Below are 27,153 nucleotides of genomic sequence, written 5' to 3' on the forward strand. Positions count from 1 at the left end.
AGTGCTAAGAGGGGAACAGAACTACCAACTCTGCAGTGCTAAGAGGGGAACAGAACTACAAACTCTGCAGTGCTAAGAGGGGAACAGAACTACTAACTCTGCAGTGCTAAGAGGGGAACAGAACTACCAACTCTGCAGTGCTAAGAGGGGAACAGAACTACAAACTGTCTGCTATCTCCCCCCCTATCCCGCATTCCCACAATTTATGCATGTTGAGAGGGGTCTGAAACATCTGACTTTATTCAAGGAGAGGAAACTTATCATTTGGCCTGTCTCCCAGCTCAGGTGTCTGTAATGCACCTACTACGCATTATCTCAAATGCTTCACTGTCCCCAGAAATGATCGGTATAATGCGGTGGTAACTAACCCTGTTACCGGAGATCTACTGTCCTGCAGGTTTACACTCTAACCCTAACAAAGCACATCTCCACATTCAACAGCTGGAGAGCTCATTGAGCTGCTAATTAGTAGTAGTTTGCACGTAGAACAAGGTGTGCCAAATTAGGGTTGAATTTTTTATTTGGACTTTGTGCAGCTCCCCCCCACAGAGAGCGAAGCCGGTGAACTTGCCTCGCCACGCCTCCGTAGTCCAGGCCCTCCTCCCCTGGAAAGATGATCCAAAGCCTCCGCCGCAGGTCTTGTGGATTGAAGCTCATTATCTAAAGCATCCAGTCAGAATGAAAAGCGTGAGTGGGCCGTCTTATACTGACCGGATCTACGCTGTGCAAACAAAAGCCATCACTGAAAACACAACAAGAAAACCAACAGCAGAAGAAAGTAGTTCTTTAGTTACAGAATTGCATGTAGAATTTTTTTTAATACTGAACCATGTATATGATAAAATAATACTAATAATACCATTTACTAGGCCTATGTGATGTAGTACCCTAGAAAAGCACAGGATCTGTACCCGCTCCAAGAGTACCAGAATTCCTTGCTTATAAGGTCTGTCTTGTTCCGTTTGGTGAGAATTGGACTATGAAGCGCAACAAAGCTATTTAAAATCTGAAAGCGTGAGAGTCAGGATACACGAAATCTTCTACAAGACGTGCTGTGTGCCATCATATAAAAAAATAAGCAAGAAATTGACGGCAGCCAAATAAAAAATTGGAAGGACAAAGGTGCACACGGTTGGTCAGTTAAACGTGCCGTTAACCAATCGGCCTCATCCCCTGCCCGCAGCCCAATTCCGCGGCCACGCCCGAGAGGCTGCTCACCTGCTGGAAGGAGTCCTCGAACAGGGTTTTCCGGGTCACAGTGATCTTTATGTGCTGGGGCAGCGACAGTTGCTGTGCGGAAGGGAGAGAACAGAACAGAAGGGGATAAACCGTTAGCATTCTTTGCACGCCGCCGTGAGTTAACCTGCCTGTGACACCACGACCACAGTAAAGCAATGACAGTCACTGGCACAAATACAAAAGCATGACATGTTAACTCTGAATAACATCAATATGTTTTTTATAAATACAAAAGGGTTTTTTAACCCTTGCAACACAAGAGAATGATGTATGAGATTACTTTCCAGTTAAGAGAGGAGGCACTAGCACCAGTGTTATTAGCAGTGTCTCTCTGGAGGAATATAAAGACTTGTCTATTTCAGAAATTGGACACCTACTTGACACCAGAACCTGAAGTACTGGACCTTGGCCTTGAAGTCTCGTACGTAGGTGATCTGGGGCCCGTTTTCCCTGGGAGAGAGGGGTTGAGAGGGGGGGGGGGGTGAGTCGCTGAGGCGCTGACCTGTGCTCAAACTAGTTTTCGCCTAGTTTCGCGAAGCGTTCTCCCACAGAGGTCGCGGAGGAGATACAACTCACGTCACTGCCACATTCGGCCAGCTGCTCGGGTGTGAGCTCTGAAAGCGTTTCACCTGCCTGCTATCTGCCTCATAATTAGCACAGCCGCTAACTGACCCCTTACATATTACTGTACATTAAACTGCATCGGTTTAACGGAACTGCTGGATCTACGTCATGTGGTAGCAGCTTCACTGAAAATGGTCTTGCGTGCCCCAGTAATCAAGAACAGGGTTAAATATTAGCTTGCATGTCAAATACTCCCACGGACATTATATGAGCTGACAGTCGTTCAGCTAAGACAAAAGCGGCAGATTGCAATCGGCAGAAAACAGGATATTCCTGTAGCGCCAGAGCCAGCTCGGCAGACAGCACCTGCGCCTTCCCACGGATAACATTTGCATGCCCGAAGAAGAGAGTCCGGACTCACAGGAGCGCCGCGAAACCCTTAAACCCTTAAACATTCAGCGGGTGGACCCGGCGTCAGCGCTAACGTGCTAATCTTAAAAGACGCGTGCTAGCGTCAGCGACGGGCGGCGGCCCAGGTGGGAGACTCACAGGGACGACTTGCCGGTCCGGGGGTCGATGTACGTGGTGGTCCTCCGGTTGTGGTCCACGAAGTAGGGGATCCCGTCCACCGTGAACCTCATCTCCCAGCCTTCGGGCAGCGGCTTGTCGTTCAGGAGACTGAGGGAGTAAGGTCGTCGGGGGTCAGAGCGTTTTTTTCGTTCGTTTGCCTGTCTAACCGCCACCTTTTAATTAGCGCAAACGGCACCGCGAACGCTTTGCTTGTTCTCACGCAAAGGAGCTGTGCGAAGATAACTGCCAGGAGACGGCAAACTGAAAAAAGCTGGTTGATTAAGAGCTCAATCAAAACGAGTTAATTAACAGCTCGGTTGGAGCTGAAGGCAGTAGGCCCAGGGATCCCCCCATGGTGGGCCTAAGGGCAGGGAAACCGCTTCATTACAGCAGAAGAACACATCTCGCATTCACACTGCCCAAATGACATGGTCTGATCACACTCGGCTGAAACAGCAGCTCTGAAAACGTGCACAGTAATCCTGACATGTAGCAGTATGGAGCAGTCCCACTGACCATGCGGTAACTTAAAGCTAGCTTCCTTATATTACTGATTGCCAGTCTCTGTTTGATGACATAAATTCCTAATTGCCCATCTCCTTATGATGACACACATTCCTGATTTGCTGATTCTTTTTGATGGCATACATTACAGATTGCCTGGCTCCTTTTTATGACATGCATTACAGACAACCTGTCTCCTTTTGATGACAAACATTACAGATAGCCTGTCTCCTTTTTATGACACACATTGCTGATTGCCTGTCTCCTTTTGATGACATACCCTTGAGTCCGTGGGTCCTCCCACTGGGTCGCCCGTGTCGGATGATGCACAAAGTACACCCGGCCATTGGTGTCTGTCCTTTTCTCTATGGTCAAACAAACACGCACAAATGATAGTATTCAAAACAACGCAAGGATAACCTTCATAAGCCTCCTTCAATGCTCTCCCTCCACTTTACTGATGCTCTTGAACAAGTATACTTCATTATAATTAGCATCAACTCAGGAATGAAGCTTAAGTGACTACGTGCTCGGTTTTAGATGCTAATCTTAATTCACATTAAGCAATACTGAAAAAGCTGCAGCCGCGCGGTTCCAGTTATAACGCGGTTGTGTGCGGCGAATGTGAGGCTTTACCCCATCCGTGCGGCAGGGGTCCGAGCGGGTCAAACTCTTTATTTGCCGTTGCCGGGACTTGATCTTGGAGCTGGAGTAACATAAACAAGGAGGGGCGGGGAGGGGGATACATCGACATGAGCAGAGGCAATGCATGCACGGACCCGGTCCCCAAACACAGACAACCTAACTTGTGTGAAACAGTCAAACATGCAGGATGAACCTGCAGCACTGGGGTGGTACAGTGGAGAGGTGCATTAAAATCACCCCTGTAAGTCCATTCAGACAGGCTGCGATGGGTGTAGTATCACTACATTACCCATGTCATCACTACTGCTACAGGTGAAGTCACTTCTATCAAAAATCTATGTGAAAGATCACCTGATACCAATCTGAGTATCTGGGCGAACCGTTGCTCAGCTCCAACATGGCAACTTGAACGAACAGTGACCCAGTCCTAACCCTAATATGACCTTGACCTGCTGGGCGGACGGTCATGCAAGCTCAACATGGCAACCTGGACGAACGGCGACCCGGTCCCAACCCCAGCACGACCATGACCGGCTGAGGCGAGCGGTCACCTACCCCGAATATGAACCGCTGGTTGAACTGCTGCATGGCCCCCTGCAGCTGGTTGCGCTGGAGCTGCCACTCCTCGTAGTTGCGCACGGACTCCACGGTGGGCCGCTGCCAGGTGGTGGTCCGGGTGATGTGGTCCACGTAGTAGATCCGGCCCATGGGATCCACGCGCCGCTCCCAGCTGCAGAGAGGGAGGGGGAGAGCGGTGACCCTACGTGCAGGAAAACCTTTCCCCCTGTTTCTCACTGCTAAATCCCATAATACCAATATGGGCATAACACTGCCTCACCGTCTCTTCATACAATAAACAGATCTCCTCTACACATTCTGCAGTTTGAATTATTACTGTGGGGACAAAAGTATCAACGTGGAAACAGAAGGATTTACCGTGGTGGGACAGAGGTATCACCGTGGGGGGACAGAGGTGTTACCGTGGAAACTGAGGTATTACTGTGGTGGGACAGAGGAATTACCATAGAAACTGAGGTATTACTGTGTGGGACAGAGGTATTACCGTGGAAACAGAGCCATTACTGTGGAAACTGAGGTATTTCTGTGGGGGGGTGGGCGAGGTATTACCCTGGGGGCAGAGGCTCCGGCCTGTCCCACGTCGTCCTCTTTTCGATGTGATCCACAAAATACGTCCTGCCGTTCTGGTCTACTCTCTGCTCCCATCTACCAGCAGGCCACAAACACAAAGACAAAATAGTCAGCGACAGCAGGCCCCAAAAGCAACGCGCAACTGGGCGCTAGCATTTGCACCTGCCTTTAGGCGTTCACCTACGGCCTTCACAGGTTCATATACATTTAGACGCCCTTATGGAAAACCACCACAAAAGCAATTTAACAGCTGTCCATCTCTAGGACAATGGAGCATCTCTGTGGAGCTGCAGCTCTATTCATATAACGAGACTCATGAATATTCCTGCAGCACGTAGACAAAGGTCCTTTCTGCTGCCGCTATCGGCTTCTGCTGCCTCACAAACTGACGCTCACTGCTCACAGTCCTTAAAGTTAACGATGTGTCACAAAAACAGAAATGCTTTTCAAAAGGGGGAGAACTTGGAACTAACAACGAAAAATGGCTTTTAAATTTGCCCAGACAGGAGAAATCCAGTTCAAGATGCCTAACTCTAAATCCACCCAGAATGAGTCAGCTGGCGACAGACAGAGTCGGTGCTGGACAGTCGGACGCTACATCTAGTCCCCTTGATGCAGGGCCTCTGTAGTCCTGTGGTTAACCTCAGTTCCTTCCCTTTGAGAATCTGAGGGAACCTATGGGCGCCCTTCCTAGACAAATTTCCCAGGAAGCACGTCCCCATGCTGGCCGTGTACAACAGCATCCCACGGTGCCGTGCACTTTTTCTAAATTAAACAATAATTCAAAAACACCATTTGCCATGAAAAAAAAAAAGAATTCACAAAAACTATTTTCAAATGAACTGAAAGGACATATATTTTGGGGCACACTTCATAGATCCCCTGTAGCAATGTAGACCAGGGACATGCAGATCTGGCCCTCAAGGTCAGCAGTACTGCGGCTTTTCTCTTCTGTCTGACAGTCCATAGTACAACGCTGTCACTGATTGACCAGAGGTTACACTCCCCTGGTACCTAGTGCGTCAGGGGGGAGGGGGGATTCTCACATGCGTCCGAGACTTTGGCTTTAAAGCTTCTGAAAACGTGCCGCATTAGCATGTACAATGGTGCAACAATGACGCAGACGTAGAGCCCTGCAACAGAGCCATGCAGGGCCTGTGGGGTCTGAAACAAAGACGTCGGGCGCGATTCAGATTTACTCTGTTAGGGGGGGGTTTGGCCTGTCCGAGCAGAACGGGAGCGAGGCGATTCGTTTGTACTGAAATTAGGACCCTGACGCGGGACCCCTCGCAGAATTACAGAACCGTTCTGTTTATTCTGGTCTGAACTCTGAAACGCAAATGAGCAGTTCCCGTTATCGATCACGTGCATTACTGTTTATGCATGAGACTGAATGCTGTCATGTTTATATGTGCGAGCGGAGGTCGATTTAATACAAATATAATTAGGCTTTAATGGAGTTGCTTGTCATTCAGCTGAGAGAAGGTTAGGTTGTGTTTATATAGGCTAATTTGAAGTGCATATTTAAGATGAGAGATCAAACAATCACAAAGAAAGATGCTGCTGTACCCCACCCCCCCCCCCCCACCCCCCCACCCCCCCACCAGGCAGATCAGGCACTGCGCCTAGGGCCCCGCCTTCTCACCCTGGACCCCGCCTCCTAGTCTTTCTTTGACATCGGTTTCCAAGCAGAAGAATCAGAAGGTGTCAATGCTTTGAAGGAGCCCCCAAACAATTTTTTGCCCCCAAAAGACTAGGGACGGCCTGTATGAGCCTCAAGTCTGAATGTGGACAGAACTGCTGCCTTTTAATAATCGTCCAAAGAGTCCTTCAGAGTCTTCACCATCCTGGCGTTCGTGCTGCCTTGGCTCGGAAAGTTCTAGAAAGTGACCTCCCTGAATCCGAAGGCTGAAGCAGTGCTACGCAGTACCTACCCAGGGGGCAGCGGGCCCGTGCTCATGGGGGCGGCTCTGGAAGAGCCCGGGGTGACGCCGGCCCCCTGCCTGGGCGCTGGTGGGCCGGGCTCGGGGGGCGGGGGGTTGGGGCTGTTCTCCGAGCCGTCGGGGGCGGGGGCGGGCGTGCGCGCCGGGGTGCCGCCGCTCGGAGCTTCGCTGGCCTCGCTGGGGGCGGAGCTGCTGGACGAGGCTGCGGGAAAAGGTAGGGCTTAGCGACGGCTGGCGTGAGAACGACTAACCGCGCCCTCGCGCGCACACAAGAGGAGAGACAAAGCCTGCATGGGCCTTTAGGGATGAGTCATCAGGGCACAGGTCTGACAGACACACAGAGAGCATACTGCACTACATCACATTACATTACACAGCATTATAATACATTACAGTCATTTAGGCGACACTCTTATCCAGACCAACTCCAGAGCAAAATTTCTGCATTTTCACAACGTATCCATTAATCCTCCTCAGACCCTGTAGAAAAGTACTGTCATTTTTTGAGATAATACCAAGCATCTTGGACGACAAAAACACGTTGCAAATAAAAATTTTCAAAAATATAATTTTATTTTTATCGCATGTAGAATATACTGTTATATACAGAATATACAGTAGAATATATGGTTCTTGAGATTAAGACCAGAGACTCGTGTCCCCAACAGGGGACAAAAGTGAATTGCCAGGCGCTAGCAGGATATACAGCTGGATATATACCTCAGCAATTCAGGTCTAGTACTTTGCTCAAAGGTACAAGGGCAGTGTCCTACATATGAACTGAACCCGCAGCCTTGAGTTTACAAGCCCTTTTCCCTTACCCATTATTCCACACAACTACCCAGACCACGAGAATGAGGCGGGGCCAAACCTGGAGAAGAGGTGGGTCTTCGTGGGGTGGGCGGGGGCGGGCGGTCGGGCCGAGGGGGCCGCGAGGGCCTGGGGCCCCCCGTCGACAGGGAGGGCGACCCCGTGCCGTTGGCCGTCCTCCGGCCGTTGGGAATGTCTTCCAGGCTGTCGATGGAGGGGGAGGTGTCCCTGCTCGTCCTGTGAAACGGACCGTGACACGTTACACTCCATTACACTACGTTACATTCCTTTACGTTATGTTACATTCCATTACATTATGTTATGTTACATTCCATTATGTTACGTTACATTAAATAAATAAATAAAATAATGCATCCAATTACGTTATGTTACATTCAATTACGTTATGTTAGATTCCGTTACCATATGTTACATTCTATTACATCCCAGCGCTCAGTAGTTGCTCTTATCCAGACTTTCATAAGTAGAGAACATCAGTGCAACTCACAGGAATACCACCAAGAAGTCACAGAGGCCCAAATATGATCAATGTGTGTAATGTTAACCTAACAAACCAATATGTACTGTAACTAACAAACTTACCATTACACAGGTAACTCTATCTTTACACAGCTCTAACTATAACATTACCATGTTACCCACTCCACACCTCAGCTGGTCAACACAAAGACGTGCTGGAACAACCTGAGCGACGCCATGGCAACCAAGGAGAGGCCGAGGGATCTCCGGACAGGCCGCAAATGTACAGCCACCCGCCCGCTTGCCTGCGCTGTCGCTGCGCTTACCGCTACACCTCTCCCTCTCTGAACAGACGGCAGAGCGCGCACAGTCTCAGGGCCCAGCTCAGCAGCGCCGCGGCGACGAGCAAACGGAGAAAAGCAAACGCTTCGGCCTCAGCCGCGAGACCGCGGGGGACGCCACGGCTAGCGCTTACCTGGCAACGGGATCGCTGCTCAGTCCCGAGTCCCCGTTGGGCAGAGCACCTGTTGTACGGGAGAACAGTGTCAGTTTAAAACGCGACAGCTCAAGGGCCTGCAGACAGTCGTTTCCACGCCTTTCATAGTGCCTGTTCCTGTGAGAAATCTGTCTCACTTGAACACGCACTATGTTCCTGCTTTCCTATTGTTCCTCAATAGCAAACGCTCTGCTAAAACAATGCACGTACCGTAGACTATGAAGAAAAGGGGAGGGGGGGGGGATAAGTACATAGAAATAAATGCAAGTCTAGTAACGGTGAGTGAGTGTCGTCATAAGGCCGCTTTTGGAAAGAGGAGCGGAAAGGGACTGTTAATTGGCTGCGGTCTCACGTTAATGGCCTCGTGAGAAGGAGAGGGAACAGAAGATTCGGAACAAAAAGTTAACGAGGTAAAAACGTCGACGCGGACGATGAGACAAAAGGGGAAAGACCTTTTCATTTCACATCCTCCTCCGATAAAAGCTAATGTACCGGAAGACATTGAGCGCGACGTCGTGATGAAAAACACCGCAGACGGCGAGCGGCGCAGGTGAGCAGCCCTTAAATAACCACGGCGTTACACCTGCCTACGCTTTTACAGAGCGGTACATAACGCCCCCAAGTCTCCAGTTGTCCTTACAGGCACTTTTCACATCGCGTCATCGTCATCGTCGTCGTCACTACGACCACGCACGTCCGGAGGACTCACTCAGGTTCTCGGCGTCCGCAGAAGCGAACGTTTCGGGGTCCACCTGCATCCCGTCCAGACAGACGGACAGGTCCCCCACCACGTCCGTCAGGTCCCGGTCAGTGCTCAGCTGCAGGGTCTGCACCACCTCGGAGACTGGAAGGAGAGGCAGAGATCTCAGCCCCACACCAGTCAATCAATCAATCAATCAGTCAATCAATCAGATGGTCAATCGATCAGTCAGTCAAATAGACCTCTCACCCGTTTTTGGCTTACCTCTAGAAAATGTCCAAAAGAACTGTGATAATCCATTTCAAAATGCCATTAGACAAAAATAAATTGTTCCACTGATTTATTGACCAATCAAATTCAGGTAAAATATCAATTAAGCCAAGGGAGAAAAACAACAAAGAAACAATCCAAAAAGCACGTGGCACAGCTCACACTCAAACTGACGTAATCACTCTTCATATGAACATAGACAAACAAGGGGTTAGCCGTTAGCCAGACCCAGTATAACTATTGAACTCTGCTAACAATTGCGCAGTTAGCTGTAATCCGCAAACGCTTCTGTTCGAGTGTCTTTTCCATCTGCTCTGAGAGCAAGGCTTCATGATGGAACAGCGCAGATCACATGCCCAGCGCATGCCAGACATCTGTGAATGGACCCTTTGTGTCGGCAGCAAGCCTCCTCGCTCGGCCTTCGGGTCGTTACGGCAACAGAGCAGTAAGCCACGACAGGGCCCGTGGCCTCTGTTCCTAAGCTCGCGGTCATAAGATTACAGACACGCTCAGACAGAAGCGATCGCCGGTCATGCTAAAAAGAAACGACAGCATCTTATTACAGTATAGTATAGTACAGCTAAAAGCATAGGACAGCTTATATGCTCCAATGTCAGGGGACGATTTCTTAGTCAAATGAATTATCTGAATATGTACGCGCACGCACACATACACACGCATGCACGCACACACGCACGCACCATAGAGAACCCGGAAGTGAATCACTCACTCTTCATGTTGTTCGATTTCAGGGTTTCGCTGACTTCCAGCGTGGCCATTCCTAACAAAACGTCCGACTTCAACGTCTGGTGGCTCCATACCCGGAAGATCAGCTTGCTGAAGGGCGTGACGATTCTGTTCGGGGGAGGGAATAAAAGACCACGAATAAACTCTGATCTTTGCGAGTCGTGCTGTGTATTGTAGTGAAAGAAAACGCCAGGGCAAGAAAGCAGTTTGGCGTTATGTTATAACTGGGCACAATGTAATCATTTCCACAGCTGGAGGCTCATGTGCAGTGACCCTGGCAGAACTTAATGTCATATAATGACGCCAGTGGAACTCTATAGTAATGGCCAGACGAATATCTATGACGCAGAACCGAAGTCTCACAATTTAAGTGCAGTGGTTCCAGCCTGCTCTTTCCGAAGCCTTGCGTTCAAATGCTCACAAATGCTTACAAGTACAAAAAATGCAACATATAAAAGAATATTTCACATGGAGAGCAAACGCTACAAGAGCTAGTGATACACTAAGTAACAGTCATATAACTGCCACCATCAAGGTGCATGCCTCAAGACCTACAGGATAATGAGCTCCTTTTATTATTATTATTATCATTATCATTAAATTGAATCATTGCGGCGTAGCCTGCATGGGTGAGCTTTTAGACATTTGGGGAAAAGGGCCGGTGAATCTGCCTCCCCCCGTCTGATAGGGGAAGGTGGTCCCACCGTGGAGGGGGAGGAGGGGGAAGGGGGCGGACGAGGGCAGAGAAGAGATGGGACAGCAAGCTAGCGGGAGGACGCTGGACGGAGAGGACCTTTTGGAGTGTACTATGGTGTAGTCATTGCCTAGAGAGGAACTGGCAGCACCATCGCAGCTCGGTACCCCAGCCTAAAACAAATATGAACTGAATGTGGGCAGCCGCTGGCCAGCAATATTTTCAAGACTGCTCTGAAATGCCCAACTGAAGACCTAGAAGGCTGGGTAATAAATAGTGAGGTCTGGGGCGGGAGTGTATTATAATAGGTAAGGAACTGGTCTTGTAACCTAACAATTGGTCTTGTAACCTAAAGGGTTTGATTCCCGGGTAGGACACTGCTGTTGTACCCTGGAGCAAGGTACTTAACCTGCATTGCTTCAGTATATATCCAGCTGTATAAATGGATACAAATGCTATGTAGAATGCTGAGCAAGTCGCTCCGATAAGAGCGTCTGCTAAATGCCTGTAATGGGAGGTGACTGAGCGAGAGCAGCCCGGTGCTGGCCAGTTTGGCGTTGGCAGCCATATTGGCTCAGACTCTTACACTGTGACTGGCTGCTTCCACTTTGGGCTGTGCGTGTTGTTGCATTTCTCCGTCTTCTTGGACTGGCCGTCCACGGCGACCTCCACGTAAGGGCTGGGCCCGAACCAGTTCTTTTTGTTTTCCTTCAGCTTCGCCGACAGCACTGCACACAAGAAGAGCACAAGATAGCCATCAGTTATCAAGAACAACAAAAGATACCAATTCAGTGCGCGTGCATTCAATGCGGGCCTAGAAACAGGTTTATTTATTTATTTATTTAGGATCCCCATTACCAATACACAGTGCGCAGCTAATCTTCCTGGGGTCCGAACATAAAATACATACAAGATTATAGGTTAACAAGGATCCCGGTTCACGAAAAACCCCCGACTGTTTGAAAAGACTAAGGTTTGTAACGAAGGTGGGACAAAGCCAGATCATAAGTGAAGTGGCATTCGTCGAATGCACTGCCGTTTAAAAGCCTGTGTGAAACTGAAAATACTGCGTCAGCACCGCCAAATGTAATGTCGATCAATATTAGACCAAGTAAAGACTTCTCGGCTAATCTGGTCTAACACAAATAATGAGTTCATCTGAGTCTACTTCAGCTTGAAGGATCTCGCTTTCTCACAGAAACGGGGGGTTCACAAACCCCGCGAATCGAACCCGCAGTCGGGCCTTTGCCCGTTTCTTCGCGTGAAGTACAACGTAGCTAAAGCTAAGGTCGCTCTTGCTCTGAGGGAAGAATCCCGCAGAGGCGCAGGGCCTGTCATAAAGGACTTAATCAGCTCAGACTCCCACAAACCCGCAAGCTAAATGGGCTTTGTAATAAAATTCTAAAGACGTGCCAAGGCCCTATTCCCTGGTGCTTGTTTAACGAGAGCAGCGCAGATCACCCAATCATCGCTGCTTAATGGGAACGGCGTACATCATCCCGCTCGGCGTCGCCGCAGAAGTCAATTTCAGGGCTCAATTAGACCTTCGAGAAAGGGCCCGGACAAGTCAATATGTTGACTGAAAGGTAGCGAATAACGATCGCTCAAACACTGGGCTTTAGGCTGTTTTCATCTCGTTTTTCAGGCATAAGCGATTGCGAGTCCTAGCCTTAGATGACATCGTACGACGGTGGCGTGCGGTATAATTATGGCAAATTGCACATGGCGACTTGGACCGAGGGTGTGCTCGCAGAAGACAGGGTATCAAAACATGTCCGGGACAACTGCTCAACATCCTTTTATAAGCACACAAATGACAGTGATTAAGCAGCTTCCATGTCCATGTTTGAGGAAATGACAGCTGCTCCAAACACTGTGACCCCAAGAGTGCTTTATTAGACTTCAAGAATACTGTAATTCCAGCCTTTCCCATCTATTGATTTAGATTTGCCCCCACCCAAAAAGATTTTTTGTAGGCCTATTTAGCTGCTTAAACTGTGCTGTTCAAAAAAACATCATAATAGCATTATTATTATTATTATTATTATTATAGCTTTCATCCCACCTGGCTGAACGGATTCAAATGCTGACATGTGAATCACAACCAGCCAGGTATTGTGGAAAATTCCACTAACATAAGACATGTGCACCGCTTACAGTGGAAGTTCTTACCATACACTTTTGAGAACTATTATAAAATTTCAGAGGCCTGGTGGCAGAGAACATGCAAAAGTGCTTCGAGCTGGAGGAGGAGACGCTGGCATGTCTAACAGCGCCAGAGCCCACGGCGTACAGGCGAGTAGCACGTCTGCCCACTCGCTGTGCCGATATAGCCCAGCTGAAATAGCCCAGCCGATATAGCCCAGCCGATATAGCCCAGCCGGCGCAGCGCCGCGGTCCGTGGACATCTGGTCTCGGCACCTTGGCGCTAAAGCTTGGCCGCTAGCGAAGCGGAGGTGATGGTACACGGCGGCCCGAGAACCGCCGCGGGAACAGAAGCGCTGCGACGCTTTGGCACGACGACGCCCACAAAACTCAGGCGTTTTCGATGAGCCATCGGGCTGCTTCCACACGCAAGGTCACATGACGGGGGGCTGGGTTAACAGGGCTGTGGATGTGCGCTGTAACGCCATCGCTTTTCCCCACAGAAAACGGTTCCTTAAGCAGCCGTCGGGCTGTCACTTAAATTACACGACTCGACTCGAAACAGGAAATTGAGAACACTTTAATTTCTTTAAAAAAAATAAAAATAAAAAACCCCACCGAGGATCTGAAGCTGGGCCTTCATAGTGTAGCCATTGGTGGAGCCCGGTTTGGCGGCACTACAGGACATAGCTGGTCGGGGTCGTCAACCTGCAACACACACAAGGACACACTCAAGCAAAAAATAAAAGCAGACATTGCATGTTTCCAATGATAAAACCAACAGCCCGAATGAATGGACCCCATATTTCTCAGCTCAGCACAGACTGACCCAAGACTGTAGAACACAGACAAAGATTACCGCCGATGCAGCGATTTTCACAGGGAGTGTTGTAATTGGCTGCCTTGTACGTCATGGGGGGAAATAAATCATAAAAAGGGGGTCGTGTACCTTCGGTCAGCTGATTACAGATTATGTGTATATGACATCCTTCGGTAAGACGGGAGTTACACATCTACGCTCGCCTTGGTGTTGCCGGGCGCGGTGCCAACGTTGGGCTGAGAATGCCGCCAGCGCTGTGGTGTATTTGGTGTGAGTACCAGCAGATTTCCCACGGCGCGCAGGACCATGGCAAATTGTGGTCACTCACTCACGGACGACCTTTGAGGGACGTTTAGTAGGACGCCATGCACAGGTGGTGCCAGCTAAAATGTGTCTGCGGAAGTGAGTTGCGGTTCCGCGGGTCGGAACGGTTCCGTGACCGTTGGCTTCCCTTCTTAAAAAACAAAGACAGCTGAGCCAAATCAACCCCTTTACTGCCATCCGATTCGCTGATAATCGCTCGCCGGCCACGCCCGTTTTTTTCGCAATGCTTTCCGTCCACGATGGCAGCTTTTATGGCCCGTGACCCCTGAGCAGGGTTCTGAAACACGTGTACAGCACGCGTCGGGGCTGAGGTTAAAGATCTGGGGTTAAACATTTGGCACAGTCTGAATTATGATTTTGACATTTCTCTACAGAATTAAGCTGTTTAGGCTAGCGCTCATTCTTAATGAATTGCTGAGGCATGGTTCAACTCAAAACAGTCTTCTGGGGAATTTAAGAGTCCGTTTATCACTGCTAATTTGGGTTGGTTACTGCAAATCAGCTCCAATCATAATCAGCACTTGGCCAGTTTAAAATAGAACACTGAACATTGAACCCATTAATTTAGGTGAATAACAGCGTTAGTGTTACAACGGTATTTATTTGATTATGAAAACCGGGTTCCACAAGCTTCTGCCACAAACCAAAGGCATTTAGGCAAAAAAAAAAGACCTCTTTGCTCAACTATGACTCATGTTAAATGCAAGGGCTTGTTTTTTTTCCGTTCACAAACCTAGTGTTTTGCGAGTTCAGCAACTGCCAAATTTTAAGAAATACAAAATGTACTAGCAAGGAAAAAAGTAACGCTCATATCAAACAAAGAAATAAATAGTGAGTGAAACCAGGCTATTGTGTCCCTGCAAGAAGAACCCAAAGCAATTATTTTTGTATTTTTTAAAGAATTTTCCTATTTTATGTCCTTTCTTAATGTAAACATTGCTAGTCAGGCTGTGTTTCTTGTGCCATTTCATTAAACAATAGCTGTACCTGTGCACAGGAACACCATCATTTTGTGGCAACTACTGGTCCAATGATGTGTGTCCCATTTGATCAACTGGTCTATGGAGGCTTTCTCCTATCACAGCAAATGAGGAGAGAACCCTCCATCACCTCTGCACAGCATAAGAGATGCACGATATTAAAAAGATAATACACAGGAACTTGCCACAAGTGGAAAAAGCAGATGATCAGATGGTGATCTCTACAGGAAATAGATCATCTGCTGACCTCCACCGCATACGGAGTTCCCAGCACTGTCGCAGGATTCAGGAAGGATAATGTTGAAATCCCCACTGACCTTACACTTGGGACCCAAATATAGCTCAGCCCACACAGAATAGCAAAGTAGGGGTGGCAGTGAAGTCTGTATGTAAAGCTGTTTGACATTACATGGACAGGATTTCATAACATATTTTCAATATAGTTTAGATGTCAAAATTTGCCAAAGGTTGCGCTACATTTCTGAAATCTTCAATTTCAAAAGCCTGTGTTATTTGTGTTTCAAACAAACCGTCATTATTAATAGCTATGTATTAATAAATCAAGCAAAGGTGCATAAAATCACTAGTTGGTTGCCAATTTTTAAATCTGAAGAAAAACTTATTACGTGTACTTACTACTCAGTAATATTGCACTAAACAATGACCAAACTGGCTAGCTTTAATTGTAAGTTAAGGGGCCAGCTAGCCAGTAGCCACATCAGATAACAGTATAAAATGGCAGTGATGCCAGAGCCTGCATATAGGACAGTTACTTAAGCTGCAAGCCGGTTGGCTTTTCCAAATATTATGTAATGAGGTAGGTAGCCAATTCTACTGTTGCCTGCATCAGATCACAAATCAAATTTCCACTATGGTTGCTTCAGCTTCTGGGTGTTTGTTTTGTTTACTTAGTCACTGTGAAAACCAAAACGTACAATCTGAAATTAGCTTGTCGTTCAACATTGTTGCCGTTGCTGTTGTTCGCTATAGATACCAAGTTTTATGTGAATTTTTATTGAGGACGGGTTAATGTCACTCTGTTTCCCAGCTGTTTGTCGGCTAATATCAGAAAACGCCGAAGGTTTGGCAAATCAAAACAGAAATCTCTTCATTCAGAACTGAATTGAATGTCACCATCGGTACGCCTGCATTTTGAGAATGCAGCAAGGCACCATTCTTTTTTTTCTGTATTAATGTGACCTCTGAATTCTATAACCAAGCATAAGAAAAACAGTGGAACAAAAAGGCAATTGACAACTGAAAAGCAATTGGAAATATTAAAATATATATTTTTTTTATTTCCTTGATTTCCTTTGTCATTGCTTTATAAGTGGCTCAGGTAGACTATAATCATGTCACATTCAGTGAACAGGCTGCGCCTGATAAAAAAGAACATTCCAAAGTATTCCATACACCAGGCCTGCATTTTGGATGTGCTACATTTTATCATCGTTTCAGGATGCTCTTCATCGAGACCTGTTGCGCGAACATTGTAGGGACTTAATTAACTTAAAGCTACTGTAGGAGTGTACTGTGACAACTTTAATCAAAGTTAGTTTGAATGAACAGTTTCTGCCTTTATCTACCTTCTCTCCCTCATTATCATTAGACAGTTCTAATTGAATCCCGGCCTGTCCGACTCACAGCAGAACGTCTGGGAAGGTGAAGAAGGGATTCAGAAGGCAGGTTATTGTAGGATATCATGGCTCAGTATTGACTCCCCTGGTCGAACAGGCGTAACCTGCTCACACCAGCTAGTTTGGCTGTGCTGTCCTCCAGCTGAACCGTGTGTTTCGGTCCGCAGAGCATGCCCAATTTTTCTGATGGAATATTATTTTATTGTAATTTTATTGTACATAATGTGGGGTAAATATCTCCATGGACTATACTTGTCACTTAGGGCACGGAAAATACTCTGTGTGGTGATATGGTAAATGGTAAATGGACTGCATTAATATAGCGCTTTTATCCAAAGCGCTTTACAATTGATGCCTCTCATTCACCCATTCACTCACACGCCAACGGTGAAAGGCTGCCATGCAAGGTACCAATCAGCTCATTGGGAGCAATTAGGGGTTAGGTGTCTTGCTCAGGGACACTTCAACACACCCAGGGCCGGGGATCGAACCGGCAACCCTCCGACTGCCAGACAATGCTCTTACCTCATGAGCTATGTCGCCCCCGAGCTATGTGATGAATGTAAAATTTCCCTTGGAGTGATGATAAAGAGTAACATTTGTAAAATGTCATCCTATTCGCATGCATCAAACGATTACATAGTCTAGGGTACAGAAAAACAGAAGTGAATGATTTCATATTTAAGTAGGCCTATGTGTACCACTGTGTGTCACAATGTTTTTGCATAACTTTTCAAAGTGCAATCAATGTTCCATCATAAGAGGCAACTTTATAGGCTTTATAGGCTAATGCACAAAAAGCATTTTATTCATTTTAATAAAGGTTTGGGATACGTTTTTGGACCCCTGCATTACATTACATTCTATTTGGTAGAAGGTTTTATCTAAAGCAACGCACAATTACAATTATGTGCAACTGCAAGACCCTTAGACCCCTATACTGATGAAAACTCCCACTTAAACATGATGCAAAAGTGAGTTTCAAGAAGCAAAACAGTTATGAAATATGATAGTGAAATGTGATTATTTCACCATTTAGCCTACAGCAATGCACAATTTAGATATTTTGGATAGATTTGGAGACACTGAGGGACACCAGGGTACACTGCTTACTTTTTGCTTCATAGAATTTCTGCACATCACCCTCATATTTTGCACATTTCTGGTCAAGGAGTGTATGATCCAGGACATGTATAGTTTTACCAGTTTTATACATGAGATCTATCAGTATTTCATTTCAAACTAAAGGAGAACAACTTCATATTTTCATTTTCGCAAAGATAATTGCATTTGTGGCACTTTATTTCTACCTAAATTATTAATATAAACTGATATAATCTAATACTAAATGTAAATGGTACAAGTGTCTTGCTTCATTTAAGCCATTCAAGTCTCTCTGATACTCGCTTCTGGAGTTATAAAGCCTTAAATAGGACACAATGGAAATGGGTGAGGGCTGGCCTGATTAGGTATCAGCGTGAAGGGGTTAAAACCCAAAGAACACAGGCTAAGGGAATGGCTCCACTGAATCACAGCTGCGATGCTCTTAATGCTCAGATGTTTTTTTTTGTTCTTGAACACTAAATATTGATAACAGGTGTGCTGTCTCAAAATGCCTGCTGCCTGGGTGCTCAGGCTGCCACAAAACAATGAATCATTGAGGAAAAAAGACCATAGCATGAAGCTATGCAAATCTTTTACCTTTGCTTGAGAGATAAACGCCGAAATGCGTCAGCCACAGCCAAAAACAAAATGCTGTCTATGCAGTGATGTCTCCTTCTTTCCCCAATTTAAATTTAGTGTGCCGCAGTTTCAACAATTTCATATTGTACTGTTTATTTCTTCATCGTAAATGAAAGAGTAATTACATTACATTTAGCCTATTTAGCAGACGCTTTTATCCAAAGCGACATTTTAAGCTATGCCATTATTTAAACATTTCTTAAATAATATCATTTGGCAGAAAAAACTGCTAGAAAAACCTTTAGGTGCTGCCCTCTATTGTCTGAAATTAACTTCAGCATTCCACTCTGGCCCCTCCCCAATCGTGACGTCAACGTACCTCTTTGGAATTACCACTACGTCATATACATGTCAATCAAGATATCCAGCTGGAAAATTGTCGCCACCCACAAATTTGTGCATTGGCTTTTTATTATGAAAGACGACTGTCAGCACTCGATTGGTTAGACACACTGGTCCTTGGTTTTGGCAAAACGGTTTCAAAGTGAAGCAGCATTTGAGATGGGAAATAGGCCATGTAATCACCGAATCTCGATTCACGTAGGCTCTGCATCTACCAGTTTGGTCCGGGTTTCATGAGCCAGGCGCAGATGCGCTGTACCCAATGAGACGGACACACCTACTCCGCCCACCCCAGGAGGCAATTCTCAGAACTGTGCAGTAAGCAGAGCCAGGCTGAAACAAAGAGTGCAGGTACTCTTTAAAAAGAAAAAAGCTGACTGGCTGGTATATGGGACCTACTGGACACAACAGGGCGTGTCTACAACACCTACTGTCAGGAAAACAAACAGGATGGACGCGCTCGGAGTCCATGCCTCTTTATTCGCTACAAAAAAAACATGGGATTCAAAGCCAGGTACTCCAAGACTTGTGCTAAACCTAAATGGCTGATCTCAATAGTGAAAGAATTTGATAGAATCACATTCAGTAAAAAAAAATCCTGAATGTGATGTGAAATCCCAAAAGGGACTTGGGTGGACTGATGGATCTCCGGTGAGCTTTTACCATGGTTCCTTTTCCAAATGCCTTGGAGGGAAGGTGAAAAAGCTCAAAGGCCACACGTGGTTTCCCGACTTGAAACGCACGCATGGAAGCGTAATCACAGACGTGCGCTTAAAGGTCACGCTGATGCGCTACTGTGGAGTCCGTACCAGTCAGGAAACGGCCTTCCCATAAGAATCACACAGTTAGCCTTTTCGCTGATGAAACTGAACTTGCGCGTTTGAAGCAGGACGAGAACTTGCCAAGGTGAGGATAGATCAGTTCTGCAAAGCGCATGCGTCCGAAAAAAAAGCAACATATAGGCCTAGACACAACCTGGTGGGTCTATCAGATATCCTATTACCAAATATTATCTCTACATTAGCAGTTTAACGACATCAATCCATTTGAGTAGAGGAAAACAAGCTCCTTGTTAACAGGTTTCTCATTAACACTGGCTCCACAGAATTCCTCCAAGTACATGCAGCCTTTTCTTTCTTTGAGTCTGCAAGTACTGTAAAGTGTCATTAAGCCTGACAGGGCATGGAGCAGAGGGTAATCCAAAGTGCGTCCAGCGAAACACAGCCGTTCCTTTCTCCGCCCACAACGCCTCCCACCACTTTCTCCTTCTCAGGGCTATATCCTATGACCGGGTACACGGGAGAAAGTGAGACAGTGACCTGATCGATCCAGAAAGCGGCCGCAGAACTTCCCCTGGTCCAATTTATCATGCTTATCGTGATCTTTATTGACCCTAAGCTTTTAAACACTAGCCTATGCAATTCCCTGTCACACTTTCCTTCTGCTCGTCTGAGGCTTGGATAAACTTTCAGCATTTAAAAGTTACTAATTTATTATTGCCTGTGCGTTGCTAAAAATCTGTCGAGAAATGCCCCATTCATTGTTTGCTGGGGGGGGGCACCGATACATGATTTTACTAACTCTGTAGCATGACTATGCAGCATAGCAAAGGATTCATTCAATTTCCAAGTGTCAAAATGCTTACGGTTAAAAAATATGAGAATATAAGTGCCATATCATTTCTGCAAGTGGGATTTAGCCCTTGTAAGCAAACGGCTAAATTAATGTCATCCGGTTTTCTTGAAATCCTGTCTTTTTTGCCATCACAAGTAAAATCACCAAGTCGTTACAGCGCACATACAGTCCCATTTGCTTGACTGCAGAGTATTCCAGATAGCCGAAACCATATATACACACTCATCTGTGAAGTTACTCTCTCAAAGACAGAATTCAGATGGATTCTTTGGAAATGACGCGGCGTAAACGGTTGGTTAGTGCCAGGCTACCTGAATAAATTATGCATGCCATTGCATTCGGTAACATCACCCAATGCAGCCCGGCCTCGGACTGAGGATGTTGAAGGTGCAGACAGAGGAAGACATTTTCAGGACAGCGAATGCAGGGCAATCCTGTGCGTTTCAAAGCACGGGATTTGGAGAAGAGATTAACAGCTTAGCGGGGAAGAGGATCTTTCATTTTCCACTGCCTCTGTCTGATGTTTCTTCCTTTGGCCTTCTTCTTATTCCTTTACGAGTGTTCTTCTCGGTCCTTCAAAAACACATCCAGTCCAAACGGCATGTATAACAACTATCCAAACCTTAAAAATAGTTTATATTTCAATATAATTCATGTGCACCGGTAAGGTTTCTGAACAACTATGAAAAAACTATTATTGCTATTCGAAGCTGACAATCAGACTCTGCACAACCCCATACCAGAACTGTAAATCTTTGAGTGACAAAACAGCCAGACATGCTCTCCTATCACCAAACAAAATTCTAATTGAAACAGATGTCAAGCAAAATGAATAAACCTTTTTTATGAGGAGGTATGAGCATGTATGAACAGTCCTGCTCTTGCCAAAGTCAACCAAAAGTCATTCATTCGGTACTACAGAATGAACTATAAAATGAGGCTACATAAGGAAATACAATTTGCGTGGCTTGAAGACATAAGACAATCAATGGAATCTTGCCTTGTTGATAAATGAAACATTGCTCGCATTGGGGACAGCTAGTTTTCACTGTTTTGATCAAACACATCAGTGAGTAACAGTAACCTAGTGACAACAGAGACACCATGAGGGTAATCTCCACTCGGCATTGCAAATAAACAACTTCTCTGGTTTCCCCAAGTGAGATTCACCAGCTCCCTTTAAAGAGTATCCAGGTATGTCAGATACTTTATGTACTTTCACTTTATGTACTTTGTCTTCACTTTCCAAGTAGCATCCTTATATCACTTAATCTTATTGTCATTAATAACCGTACTATATTCTGCAAGAGATGGGCTGTTTCATGATTTATTCTTAAAAGACAATCTTACAAAGTTTTGTGACATCTATTTATATGTTCTATGCAAACAGACTCAGCAGAAGTAAGTAGAAAGACCCTATTTATCTATCTGTTCTTTAATTAGATATGCAGCCAGAATTCATGTTGCTTCCAAATTACTGCACTTGCCAATTTTTGCAACATGGTGTCACAATTCACTGATACAACTGACAAGACTCACCCTGAATTATAAACTGACAGAATACAATTCACCGACACAACTGAGAGATTCATCATCCTATCCTATAAATTCGCAAACACTGCAAACAATAGAAATGTAGCTATGCTGATACACTGATTTTTCCTACAGAAACAGAGGTAGTTCGTTTTTTCCCCCACTTCTGTGGTTGAATGTGCTTTCCCGTTATTGCTCAGCTGTATTTTAAGAACACAGCAAAGAAAATATTGTTCTCACTTGGTTAACCATCATTTTGTACGGCTAAATTTCATATACTGGCAGCAAAACCTCAAAAATCATCAAATTACATATTTAACTCTTACTTGTCCACATTGTGAATATGCACGAAGACATCCATAGACGAATATCCACATAGTCACAAAATATGCATTTATGACGCATTTCATAAGCCTTAGGGTCAACTCTTAAATTATTATTTTGATATTTACGCTACTGTGTAAACAAACCTCTGACGAGGAATGGGTGGAGTCTTCTAAAGAGCACTTTGGGAGTGAAACTAATCACTGTTCATCGGAGCTACAATACCGGTTTTTCTCTTATGACAAACAATCATTAGGTGGTGCCTGGGATGGCTGGTTTCAATAAAGTATTACCATGTTTTAGGTTTCGCCTTAGTGCAAAAAGAAATGGAGGAGGTTTTCAGACCATGGTCGCATAATTTATAACAATACTTTTTAAATGTTTAGTTAAGTCCTGCCATGCTCTGTGTTGTGTAAGTGTTATGATGTTTTGTAGATATATCGTGCTGTTGTTAAACTTTAGCTAGAAAGCTAATACGTTAGCTACGAGTTAGGATAAGCAATCAGGATGGATAGGTGTCACTGTTCCAAAAAAGTACATTCCCCCAAAATAATAGCATATTGCATTGCTATCCCTGCTAAAGACTCCAAGAAGTGTTAAAGGTAGTTTTAACTAGCTAGCTAGTTAACGTACGCAAGCAATGCTGTTTGTTTACTAGTAAGTTAAGTTAGCTGCTGACAGTAGCTAACTTAGCTATAAATGTAACAAGCATACGCCTTCATTACTCTACTGATGACATGCCACTTTAATGTACTGCTTACTTGGCTACAAGCTAAAAAAAAAATAAAACAAGCGCGATATAGCTACCTGGAACCATTTTGGTAAACTACTAACGACCGTTACGTTATGGCTGGGTTACAGCAGGCTACTTAAAACTAGCTTGTGCAGGTTAGCTAGATAGCGCAACGTTATATTTAACAACAGGGAAAACAAACATTTAGGTTAGCTAGCTAACATTAGACCACTGACCGGCAGAGAACCACGGCATAATTCGACAAGTTACCTACCGTTACTTTTCTAAGAAATGAATCAGATTACATACCTTGCCATAAGGTTTGGCAGGTAGGTACCGAGCTACCCAGCAGACAACTTATTTACGAACAAACTGACTGGCTAGCCAGCTAGCTAGCTAACGAAAACCAACGACAGAGAATACGGAACAGCTAGCCGGTGCTAAGCTAGTCTATACGAGGATACCGAAACAGACCTCAAAATTCCGGCTGCCTCGCTAACGTCCTTTGAATCATGACTTACCCGTATCCGAAGGTGGCAGAAATTGATGATGTATATCCCACACGGCCACTAAAAACTAGCTAGCTACCTAGCTAGGTGTTTTGGTTTAGACTCCAGTTCACGCAAAGGAAGAAACTTCCACCATCTTCGCAACCTTGTCACGTGACAAATGCAAGGTGGGGTGCGCGTAGCACGCGCTTCCTGCGAGCCTCATTATGCAAAGATAACATATTTAAACAAGATGTACAACTGTTAATATCAATCAAAACCGGTCAAAACAAACCTTCTTCTACTTATTATTATTATTGGTTTTAATTTCTGTAATTTTATTATAATTTTTATTCTTATTTTTACATCTGATTCTTTTAACCTTTTCCACTTTATATGTCTTAATGTTTTTGTTTTACCTCCTTTTATCTATTTGTATGGCACTTTGTTTTGTATGCTTGACAGATGCTATATAAAGTTATTTATTTTATTTACTATTAAATGGAATAGGCTAATAATTTCCAATGAAAGACTGTCTAACCCCCCACCGTGAGCAAGAACATGAAAATACTGCTTTTTGTAATAGAATATCTTTGCCATTCTTCTTACAGAATTGTATGCTTGGTTAATTCAGTTAATTTGAAGAGTCTGGGACATTCATTAGTGTACATGCATGCAATCAAAAGCACTGCATTATTTGTGAAAAAATAAACCTAAGCTACATAAAAAAACTATGCATACTTAAAAATGATCATCTCACTAGTATTTAAACAATAGAAAGGAAAAGCATAATTAAACAGTCACTGCCAGTGATACTGTCTTAGGTCATAACCTCAAATAAAAGACTTCAGTGCAAGCTTAATGTGAAGCCAAGGGGATAATTAATCGTCAGATAACACACTTTCATTTTATCTGAACACTTTTAGTAAATCATGAAATATGGAATCATAAACAAACTATACCTTAAAACGGAAAAAAGTTGCTTCTATTTTCATGAGGACCCTGGGGGAATTATGTGCAGTAACTCAGAAGTGTGGAATCACTCGCCATCTTTGGATGGAAAGAAATATATATATATATATATATAGCCGCAAGCGGCGATTCCAGGGTTCAAGCCAACACAGACCGTTAGAAGGTGAAAGCTGTGAAGTGCAATAAGAACTAATCAGAATCAGAGTAATTGTACTAGTCAAGTCCATTTATACATACAAGGAATATGACTTGACACAATATGTTCATTCTCAATGAATGCATGAAAAGGATTAATTGCACAATAAACTAACAGTAGTATAGGACCATCATCATCATGTCATGCAAGAACTGTAAGAAATAGTCATCATATCATACAAGAACTAAATAAAAAATAAATGACGGTTTGATTGTGTCTGCATGAAAACTGTTTAATGATGGGTCCTGGGTTTGGGAAAAGGGAGGCTTCAACACACTTATAATTAATGGCTATATTTTTCTGTTTGTAATTGTTATTTATTTCACTGGTGCACTTGAGATGCCACATAATACCAGGATATACCCATACTCATCCGAGCTAAATCCAGTTCCAATTTACATTCTTGAATGGTCATTTTTAGATGTGAAGCACCTTTATGACTGGCAATGTCACTAACTCACTCAGTCAGTAACTCAGTCAGTTAATTAATGGTTCTTGAGGCAAATTTGTAGAGTGAGGATAGATGGATGTCTGTAGCAAGTTTCGTGTAAATCGGACTCACGGAGTAGGAGTTATGACTTTTCAAAGTTCAAAATTTTGACCTTTAATTATAGCGCCTCCATCAGGCCGATTGGGGTCATATTTCTTGGGCAGCACTTGCACATAACTTCCAATCAATGGGCAGAATTTCACGTCTCTACCATTTACCACCTCATACCATCATGTTCTGAACTGCCTCAGTTTGACAAGCGTACATTAGGTCTATGACTTCTGTATGTCCGCAGGCCATTGTTCTTCTTGGTGTCGTGTGATGCTTTCAATGGGAATATTTCTTTCTGAAAAAACACCTGTATATTGTTCTGGATAAGAGAACTTAAATTATTATAACGCTTCTTTAAAAAAAAAAGAAAAACAAATCTGCCATTGCTAACACTTATCTTAACTGCAACTGTTTTTTCTTTAAATACAGTGGCGACATGTTTTACACATATGAATATTCATTTATGATATTATGCTACCTTTACATATCATGAAGCAAAGAAACATACGTATGCTGAATGGATTTTTTTTTAATTTTTAATTTTTTTTTAACCAACTTCTACAAAACAGTCAGTTGCTGTGTGAACAGTTTTAGAAAATATGTCATCACAGGCATTGCGTCATAGCATGCACCCATGCCAAAATTAACCAAAGTGCATAATCGATACGGATATATTTGTTATATGACCGCATAATGGAATTAATTAAGGTCTATGCATAGTGCTCTCATGGAGCAGAGGTAACCAACCCTGTTCCTGGAGATCTACCGCCCTGTTGGTTATTTCAACACTAATTTGGTGGCCTACATTTGATTATACTAATTAGCAACTCAAAAGCTCTATAGCTGGTGAATGAGGTGCGCTTTGTTAGGATTGGAATTAAAACCTACGGGAAGGTATATCTCCAGGAACAGGGTTTGGCACCCCTGCCATGGAGAATATGAGCAGGGCGGTCCAAATTTATGAGGAGCTAGTAGGAAACTTGGCAGCCTATTTAGTAGGCTGCAGTTTCTGTACTCGGGCTAGTTACTTCCTGACATCAAGATCCGAAATCGGAATGACTCACCCTGCAGAGAATTAAAAAGAAAACATTACACCAACTTACAAAAGTAAAACATTTTGTGTGCGTTAAAACCGGTAGGTGGGGCTCTTGATATATTAATCGAGATCAGTTCATCATTAGCGCATCACTTAGGCTGCAGTAGTATTCTGAAAATAACCACAGACTCGAACTCATACATTTTGTACCCACTGATATCATGTGACTGGAAACATATTAAAATTCAATTCAATTCAAATTATGGTTTCACAACAGACTCACACAAATAAGCGACAATAATGCTTTAGGTACGCACTTAAAATAAACAATCCTTCCTCCAATGCAAAGCATTTATTAACTAAATATCCATTCTCCTGAAAGCTGTCACGTCGCTTTGTGAAAGATAGAGACGCTCCAGCAAGGTGGCAGCCAATCATATGTGAAGAGGGTGGGGTTACCGCGGAAAGTTGCTATATTGCAGGGCATCATCGTAGAGACAGAACCCGGTGCCTCAGCGTCTCATAGACTGCCTACCAAGACTCAATATTTAAGTTTTCAGTCAAACGACGAGAGCATATCAAACGGTGTGTTCGGAGCATATGAATTGAGGCGAATAATATTCCAAACGAAGATACGAAAAATGATGGCATGCACGGAGATGATCACTATGTGTCTCCAGTCAGCAAAACAGCAGCACCTGTACTCAAAGCAACAACAGCAGCTACTGCAGAGGAACCCTGACCAAGGACTTTCAATTTTGCAAGACGTAAGTAATGAAGATCTTTATATTATTTTTTAAATCGCTTAATTACAGACACTATTATGACTGCACTACTGCCCACTAACGATAGCCATTGAACCCGTTATCTGTGCAGCGATTAAATAAATATGA

At 44.6% G+C, this 27,153-nt stretch overlaps 2 protein-coding genes across 2 annotated transcripts in view; one reads left to right on the forward strand and one right to left on the reverse strand.

Annotated features, from left to right (window-relative positions):
- The window catches only part of LOC118211380 (E3 ubiquitin-protein ligase Itchy-like), a 31,738-nt gene extending 8,052 nt beyond the window's left edge, over nucleotides 1-23,686 (reverse strand). Inside the window, exons 1-16 of the mRNA XM_035388551.1 lie at nucleotides 23,549-23,686; nucleotides 13,575-13,664; nucleotides 11,398-11,539; nucleotides 10,101-10,225; nucleotides 9,110-9,244; nucleotides 8,380-8,428; nucleotides 7,486-7,661; nucleotides 6,606-6,816; nucleotides 4,651-4,746; nucleotides 4,078-4,252; nucleotides 3,514-3,583; nucleotides 3,158-3,242; nucleotides 2,353-2,481; nucleotides 1,617-1,689; nucleotides 1,219-1,290; nucleotides 572-660 (exon numbers count right to left, since the gene is read on the reverse strand). Coding sequence (XP_035244442.1) covers nucleotides 572-660; nucleotides 1,219-1,290; nucleotides 1,617-1,689; nucleotides 2,353-2,481; nucleotides 3,158-3,242; nucleotides 3,514-3,583; nucleotides 4,078-4,252; nucleotides 4,651-4,746; nucleotides 6,606-6,816; nucleotides 7,486-7,661; nucleotides 8,380-8,428; nucleotides 9,110-9,244; nucleotides 10,101-10,225; nucleotides 11,398-11,539; nucleotides 13,575-13,644 — 1,697 coding nt within the window. The 5' untranslated portion in view covers nucleotides 13,645-13,664; nucleotides 23,549-23,686. The remainder of the gene's footprint in view (nucleotides 1-571; nucleotides 661-1,218; nucleotides 1,291-1,616; nucleotides 1,690-2,352; nucleotides 2,482-3,157; nucleotides 3,243-3,513; nucleotides 3,584-4,077; nucleotides 4,253-4,650; nucleotides 4,747-6,605; nucleotides 6,817-7,485; nucleotides 7,662-8,379; nucleotides 8,429-9,109; nucleotides 9,245-10,100; nucleotides 10,226-11,397; nucleotides 11,540-13,574; nucleotides 13,665-23,548) is intronic.
- Nucleotides 23,687-26,657: 2,971 nt separating this feature from the next.
- LOC118211596 (N-terminal EF-hand calcium-binding protein 1-like) overlaps nucleotides 26,658-27,153 on the forward strand; it is a 46,643-nt gene continuing 46,147 nt past the window's right edge. The window contains exon 1 of the mRNA XM_035388932.1: nucleotides 26,658-27,027. Coding sequence (XP_035244823.1) covers nucleotides 26,902-27,027 — 126 coding nt within the window. The 5' untranslated portion in view covers nucleotides 26,658-26,901. The remainder of the gene's footprint in view (nucleotides 27,028-27,153) is intronic.

This window comes from Anguilla anguilla, chromosome 13 (assembly GCF_013347855.1).
Source record: "Anguilla anguilla isolate fAngAng1 chromosome 13, fAngAng1.pri, whole genome shotgun sequence".
In the NCBI taxonomy this organism is placed as follows: Eukaryota; Metazoa; Chordata; class Actinopteri; order Anguilliformes; family Anguillidae; genus Anguilla; species Anguilla anguilla.